The 8472-nt window shown below is 30.7% G+C and overlaps 1 protein-coding gene across 1 annotated transcript; it reads right to left on the bottom strand.

Moving 5' to 3' along the window:
* Positions 1-2544: 2544 nt before the first annotated feature.
* On the bottom strand, positions 2545-8192 carry LOC115722123 (stem-specific protein TSJT1). The gene is made up of 5 exons (XM_030651247.2): positions 7767-8192; positions 3643-3883; positions 3417-3537; positions 3181-3290; positions 2545-2867 (listed from the first exon to the last, which is right to left on the bottom strand). The coding sequence occupies exons 1-5, from the start codon at positions 7967-7969 to the stop codon at positions 2832-2834; spliced, it is 711 nt and encodes a 236-aa protein (XP_030507107.2). The 5' UTR covers positions 7970-8192; the 3' UTR covers positions 2545-2831.
* Positions 8193-8472: the final 280 nt, after the last annotated feature.

The raw sequence follows: 8472 nt of genomic DNA, 5'->3' as shown, positions 1-8472 counted from the left end.
AAGGTATAGAAAAGGGAAGGCTCAGTTTTTCTGAAGAGAGAAATTTCTGTTAGAAGAATAATGAAAAGCATGTGTTTGACTGAGCCATCACTTTCTATTTATAGGCAACTACTAGGTTTAGGTTAAGAATTATTTGGCATTAAAATAATGAAAATATCAATTTGAAAAACCTAAATAAGTGGCCGACCATGGTGTAGATAATGGGCCCACTTAATTTTGGAGTTTTAACAAATTTTATTTCTATTTTCTCAAAAACGCTAATTTTCCAATTCTAACCATTTAAATGCCAAAACTAATTATTTAATAACTAAAATAGATTATTAAATAATATTGTCATTTAATTTAATTATTAACTAGACATATAAAGTCCATTAATAAATAAATAAACCTAGAATCTCTTTTCTTTACAATTTCGCCCTTGCTTAGTGAAAATTCACAAATTAGACATAGTCTAACTTTAGAATTATAATTGACTAATCACGAATCAATTATTGAGTCTTACAAGCCGTATGTTCTCAACTAGAATGGGGACCATGGATCTATATGCTGAGCTTCCAATAAGTGAACCGAATTTACCAAGTAAATTCCTACTTATTAATTCTTCGTTGAATCCACTCTTAGAACTTAGAATTGCACTCTCATACTTATATAGAGCATATTATATGTTCCACGATATAGATATGATATCTCATTTAATCATTGTTATAATCTTATTGTGATCAAAGATCCTCTATATAGATGATCTACATCGAGATTGGATAATTTTACTGTTCTCACCCCTCAATGTATTTTGCCCCTTAAAACACTTAGCTACCTGTAAATGATGTTTAGTGATCTAAGAATTAGTCACTTAAACAAGAGCTCATCCATTTACTTCTATTTTCTAAGCTCGAAGGGAAACATCACTTAACTTCTATACACCAGTAGAAGCTATAGATTCCATATTTATGTTCAGCACTCCCACTCAATCATACTATCATTTTCCCAAAATATACGTATCACCCTGACCCAAAAGTAGGCTTAACTAATAAATCAAAGAACATGAATAGCACTCCTGAGTTGAGCCTAAGCATACCAGGATTTAGATTCTTTTAATCTTAAGATCAACTACTGATATTGACTTGGAAAGATATAACGGTAAGTTTATAATATCTTAACTAAGTTGCAATATCGGTCCAGTCCAATGTATACTCCATACATTCGAAACGAGTATACTTTACTAATGTCCTGGAAAGAACATAACACTTACTCCAAGTGTAAGTACACATCATCGCTGATTATCACATTAGTGTAAATCCAAATCACTGATGAAACAGGGACTAAGTCTTTTGATTCATATGATCACAATCACATTCCACTGTGTTGACGATACTGTAATTGTGAATAAACATATGATCTGGATTTAACTGATTTTGTGTGTGAATGTAATAAACATATTAAACCATTAGCATGTAAAATTCATGCAAACATAAATCACTTCAAATTTCTTATATTGATAACTAATCAGATTGTAAAGAGTTTTATTTAGGGCATAAAACCCAACACTATTGTGAGTCCAAATTGCTAATTCCTCATCAGCTGGATTAAGAGATAGAACATACGAGAAGTTTCGAGAATACCCTAATAGGTTTCTAGAGATATACTCTACACTTATTCTTTTTATTGTTTTGATTTAATGTACACACATATGGAGGTCCTAGGGGCTATGGTACGATGATAATCAAATAATACGAAATTCTTCTGCTGCGTACCTAATTTAGTACCATAAAACCAACAAAAGACCTTTTACTGCGAAAGACAACATAGCCCAAGAACAACTTGAGCTAGTAACCAATCAATATACAAGCTCAAGGTGGTTACGAATGATTTGTTACTTTTATTGATGATTAATCAAAATATGCTCATACTTACCTAATGGCCAAGAAATTTAAAATTTTTACAAAGTTTAAAGACTTTATGTGCTAGATGAAAAACAATTAGGTAAATCTTTAAAGATACTTTGATTAGATCGAGGTGGAGACTATTTGGATTGTGAATTCGAAGACTACCTGTTGGAGCATGCGACCCTATCCCTATTCACATCACTAAAAATGCCTCAACAGAACAATGTTTCAGAAAGAAGAAACTTGACCTTGTTAGACATGGTCAGGTCTATGTTAATTTACTTATCACTACCGCTCAACTTCAAGGGATACACACTTCAAGCAGCTACTTACATTCTTAATGTAATACCCGCAAAGAGTAGAAGCAAGACTCCAAGAGAATTATATGGAATAGGACAAAATCGAATTTGAATTATTTTTATATTTTGGGTTGTCCTACTCATGTTTAAAGACCTAAAGAGAGAAAAACTTGCTCCTTGGTCATAAGTGTGTATATTTGTGGACTATATTTAGAAGAAACTCGAAGTAGTCTTCCTGAAAGATGATTATATGAGAAATCACATCATCCCAAAAAATTACCCCTTTTGAGATGAACCCAAATTTTTAAAGGCCTTCAATCAATTTGATGTTATAGAAATGATGAAAAAAAAAGTGGTGAATATTTGGTACTACAAACCCTCATACAGACATTTTATTAGACAAGAGAAAGAGTAGCTGTACAATGGTACTAAAAGACTAAAAAAGTCGTGAAGATTAAAAGCCCAATTTATGAAGCAAACTAATGAAGAAAACAAAGCACAGTTAATTTTCAGCCACACAATAACTCACCCTACTAACAGCTAAAGCTTCAGTTATTTACATCACTGCCTTTCAAATCTCAACCATACATATATAAGAAGAAAAGGGCACATGTCTCATACGGTATCCCATTTCAAGGAATGACCTTTCCTACTCTGTGGCTGCAAGAACTGCTGGCCCTTCCACCTGTGTGATTTCAACCCCACCAAATAGACTAATTAGTGAAATGTGTGGATGCAATTAATTTAATGGTCCCCTTTATCACACTATTAAAAACAAAGTTGATTCAGGGTAACAAGTCACTGTTCCATTTTCTATTGTTGACAAGTCACCTGTCAAGAATTAAGAATGTATACGAAATTTCCAGTTCTTCTCTTATCGTTTGAATACTTTGGTTATTTTTCATATTAGTTTGTGTACAAAGTTTTAGTTTGAAACCCAGATTGCTATTATGTATAAAATTTGTATCTTCAAATTTGTAACACACTAATCAATTTACCTTATATTTGGCACCCCAGATCTCTTCATCATTAGCAGGCACAGCAGTGATCTTGTTCTTAGGATTCTCAAAACTTCTAAGTCCTCCCAATGTTGTAGAGAAAAAACATCCTAACAAGTGACAATCAAATGAAACCACATCAACAAAAGTGTAATCAAATATATCCATATATTCTGCCCTTTATTGTATATATACCACAAGCAGCCATTACGAGCACTTTTGTGTTCACTACTCACCTTGAGGGAATGAAGCAAGTGACTTGCCACAGGCACCCTTGAGCAGCTCGGCGTCGTCAGCAAAAGCCACATATCCATCTGCTGTGATTCCCCAATAAAGAGGAACCTTACCAAATTGGTCCTGTAGTCAAAAATCACATCAACCAAACTATGTTGTTGTCAGAGACCAATCCAATTCAATTCAAGCTAGACAAAAGATACTAAAACGGCTTAGGTGGTTACTTACAGAAGCCACAAACAGGGTGGAGGTGGACTTGTCAAAAACTATGAAAGCAAAGTTTCCATTTAAGTGGCCAACTACATGGTTAGCAGGGTATGGTGCTCGATCACGCAATGCCTTGTAAGCCTCAATCACCAAAACCACTTCATTTGCAGACTTGGCAAGTCCATATTGCTGTCTCAGACTACCCAAGTTATCAAGTGCTCCTTCGAACAAACAGAATATTTCATCCTTCACAGCAAATGATCTGCCCCAACCAAAACAAAAATTTATATAAGAACTTATATTACACTGTAATTGTGTATGTAACAAATTACTTTAGTTTTGTAACTTAAAATCCAAACCAAAAGAGTAATTATCATTGTCAAGTTACACCTTAATTCACTATAACTTGAGTTTGTTCACATTAGAAGTCATATAATATTTAATTCAAGAGCTTCAAGTTCAGTTTACTTTCCACTAACTTGATGTTATATTTTGGGATAACCAAATTCCAATCATCCAAGACTTTATGGGAAATAAAGCATTATAAATGGGTAATGATGTCACATGTCATATTTATTATTTATTTTTTCAACTATTCTTTAATATTATGAAGTAAATGCCACGTCTTGTAGTTGTTATAGTGTCAATCAATGAAGAATCCTATAGCATAGATGATTGAGACATCCACTAATAATAAAGAAAACCCAAGCCATCTATAGCCAATGACATTACTCCCTCAGAAAATTGAAAACAAAATTAAAAAGCAGATTTCTAAATCAGTTAACTATAGATAACATGTTTCCCACTCCCACAACCCAATAATCTCCATCCTAAAAAAATATTAGAAAAATCATAATATTCATTTCAAGCTTATATGATCAAGTGGGTGCCTAATATAACGTTATGATGGCATAATTAAAAGAAAAAAAAACGAATAATAACTGTGGTACACTTAAGTTACACACATATACACAATAACACAATAATATATAATCTCATCTACCTCGTTCGTTGGCCCATCTACTATGACATGAGAATATGAGATCATGGGATTTTAAGGGAAATAAATACATAAAATAATGAAAGCAAGATATCACTATGAAAAGTAATTCTTCCAATAGGAATTTAATAGAAAAGGAAATACAAAAATATATATGGATTGACTCAATTGAGATATACGTGACCCCCTTACATAGAGAAAAAAAAAAAACTCAAATGTAATAACGTTAAAAAAACAAAAAAAATTAAAAATCAAGCTTTTATTTATTTAATTATTTGAGAAAAGTTCAGTTGATTTATAGGAAAGTTATTTGTTTAATTTGTATTTCTATTTTCTAAATTAATTAATTATATGTCACTGAATCGGTTCTATGTATATAAAACCATATTGAAGGTTTCCTCTCATATATTTTCTGGATATAAAAAAGGTAATCTGAATATATTGAAAACTTTTACATAGGAATAGTCAATTGAAAAGAAAGTAAGATACAATTTGAGGGAGGGATAAGAATAGGAATATATAAGAATAAAATATTTAAATATGATATAAAAAATTATTATATATTTTTTATTTTTGAAATGAATAAAAAATTATTTTGTTCCAATATGTAACTAAATAAAAGAATAAAATTTTTATTTTATTCTTTTATGATTCATCCCAATCAATTATTCCTAACAAAACGCAACTTAAGCGTATATTAAATTGACTATTTTGCTTTTATAGCAGGTGCATATTTTGTATTTTTGATCAGCACATAAACTCAAATTTAATCCACTTTAATCTCTATAAGTGTAAATTTAAATTAATTATTTTAATTTGAATATTTTTTAGGGGATATTACTCATATACTGTTTTTTAACACTTTTTTTTTTTTTTAAATTTACGGTTTGAGTTTCTAAAGTTGTTGCAGCGCTAGTTGTAATAGGAATTTCTATACGATTTTTTGTTACAATTTAGGTTGCAAGGGGTTAAATTCCGTAAAAAAAAAAAAAAAAATTGTTTTGAAGTGTAAAAATAAAAAAATTTAATTTTTTAATATTAATTAAAATAAATAAATTATTTAAACATTGAAGATAAAATAATAATTTTAAATATAAATAACATTAAAATAATCAAACAGACACATAATTAATAACCATTTTCTCACTAGATAAAAAAAAAAAACTAAATCCAATCCTTAATTCCAAAATAAGTGTAGATAAAGTATATACCCACACCACACAATATCGTTCATTTTAAATCCAATTTATACAAGTGCTGATATTTGCACTGTCCATATTAAAATAGATCATATGAATTGATTTAGATTGAATGTTACACACCCCTTCATTACGTTATATAATAGAAAATAATAATATCTTATATGTGTGGAATAATGACTTATTCTTGTTTGTATGACTTTTTATTTTTGACAATTATTCTTGGATAACTTTAATCAATTATATATTGGCGTTTTAACTTATATAATATTTTGGAACATAATAGCTCCTCCAATGAATTAGTTCTTTCAAATATTTAAGATAGATTAAACAGAATTTGCTTCAACTCAAAGTAGTTCTGTAAACTTTTCCCATTACAAATTTTTTTACAAAAGTGTGACTAAAAGTAAAAAAATTGTAACTAAATTATAAATTATTATTTTTATATGTTATGACTAAAATGTATGTGGCTAAATGTATTAGTCACAAAAATTATAATTTATTGTAACTAAATATATTTTTAGTCACAATACTTGTTGTAACTTAAATTAAATTAGTGACAACTTGTGTTTAAATGTTATGTTTTAGTCACAAATAACTTTTATTATGACTAAAAATTATATTTAGTGACACAAAATTTATATTGTGATAAAAAAATTATTACTAAATGTAACAGTTTTTTTAGTGACACTAAAATAAATAATAATAATAATATTTCTGACACATGAAATATAAAAATTTAAACCAATTTTGAATTAAAAACACTACCCAATAATAAAAATAAAAATCGAAATGATGTAAGAAAATAAGACGATTGTTAAAATAACTCCAAAGAATGGTGGTAGGTTAATAGTATATATACAATTTACAATATGATCACATAGTTTGAAATATAAACACGAGTCTATAAAATGGTCATACTTCTTCTCTTATCTAAAAATTTGGTTTAATTAGACTTCTTCTTTTTTTTTTTTTTTTAATTTTTCTGTTTTAATTGGACTTTATAACATACCAAATCTAGTGGTTTCGTTTCCTTCTAAAACTAAAATAAAAAAATTTAGTTGTTTCGCAACAAGGAGTCCAAAACCACAAAAAAACGAAGCATCTCTACCGTTCATGAAAGTGCATCAAGAGTACTACAAACTTCAGGATTATGCCACGTGTACAATCAGCTGCGAAATAATTCCCTAGTCCAAATGTCAAGAAAAATCCCTCGATAAGCCACGTGGCAATCATGCGAGAGAAACCTCTTCCTTAGCCTATTCCCACCCACCCCACCACCACACCACACTCCTCCAAATACATACAAATATTTATTTATAATCACAACTTAATCAACATGATCAACCCTCTAATTACTAAATCATAGCCGTTGGATCTCTAAATATTCTTCCAAAACAGTAGTTCGGATAATCCAACGGTACGTAACTAAAAAATAAAAAGAAGTGGCTTTAGGGATACTCTCTTTCCATAACTTACTTTTTAAAGAAACTTTTGTATTTTAGACAACATAATAATGAAAAAGATTATTTATTGTAGACTGAGTCTTCTTTTTTTTTTTTTTCACGGGATTGAGCTTTCATGTTTACAAAACTATGTAAAATGAATCTCAAAGATCTAATTGAATGAGCAAATTGGAAAGTGAATAATTTTACGAGCTAATTCTCAAATAATTGCAAAAAGTATGACACGTGTACAGAATCGTTAAATGTCAGAGTCTATTCACAGGTTAAGAGCTGATTAATTTTATGAACAAAATATAATTTTGTATTTTTGCTAAATTTAAATTTGGAAATGAACTTTCTAATGATCATGATTAAAAAGAAAAGTCGATGCATCGGACGGTGGAGAACATTCGGTTCTAACAATATAACAACACTGCGATGATGATCAGATATATAGTATTCTAACGGTGATGATGATGATGACGATTTCTTATAACGTACCTCGGTTGCAAGGCAGACTCATTGTGATGAGTGAAGGCGAGCTGAGCTTGCTCACCGACTTGTATAGACACAGCCGAGGCGTTGTTCACAACGAACCGGTTCACCAGCGCCGTCGACGTGATCTTAGGCGACGGAGTTCTGCTCCCGGCGGCAACCAGCTCGTCTGGGGGCGAAACCACCGAGCTGCTGAAAACTCCCAACATGGCGAACTCTTTCTTAAATTAATATATATATATATGATAGTAGCAATGAAAAAGTGACTAGAAAATTCTCTCTGCTACGAGAAAATTCTCTGTCTAGGTAGCTAGCTAAGTAAGAAAGAAGAGCCCGGACATGGAATGGGATTATGAAACGGAGAAAAGGTTGTCATTTATAGAAGACGGGGAAGGGTAATATTGTCATTTCAGGTGTTTTGGGGATTTGCCTTAATTATTAATTATTTATTTATTTTGATGTAAATAGTGACGGAGTAGGCATGTGGTTGTGTGGTGTGGGACCCATGACGGGCGATTAATTTTGAGCGTCGTTTTCGAGTGAAGGTAGAGAGGGCGGGACCCACACCCGTGTATAGTTTTTTATTTATATTATATTATTTTTTATGGAGATTTTTTTTTATTATTTTTTTTAATTTTAGTGTTGATGAAATTTATGAACAGGGTCAGCCTGTTTTCTAGTGAGAAGAGTTCAGATTTTTTTTTTCTGACTA

Source organism: Cannabis sativa, chromosome 9 (genome assembly GCF_029168945.1).
Source record: "Cannabis sativa cultivar Pink pepper isolate KNU-18-1 chromosome 9, ASM2916894v1, whole genome shotgun sequence".
NCBI lineage: Eukaryota > Viridiplantae > Streptophyta > Magnoliopsida > Rosales > Cannabaceae > Cannabis > Cannabis sativa.
Note: the sequence above shows the minus strand (reverse complement) of the source record. Positions and strands in the feature narration are given on the sequence as shown.

What these genes read in the sequence shown, in the direction of transcription:
- LOC115722123 (XM_030651247.2), bottom strand. Translation starts at nt 7,969, where the DNA reads ATGTTGGGAGTTTTCAGCAGCTCGGTGGTTTCGCCCCCAGACGAGCTG. An exon ending in GAGTCTGCCTTGCAACCGAG is followed by an intron (nt 3,884 to 7,766) that starts GTACGTTATAAG and finishes TGGTTGGGGCAG; the next exon opens with ATCATTTGCTGTGAAGGATG. An exon ending in CCACCCTGTTTGTGGCTTCT is followed by an intron (nt 3,538 to 3,642) that starts GTAAGTAACCAC and finishes TTTTGACTACAG; the next exon opens with GACCAATTTGGTAAGGTTCC.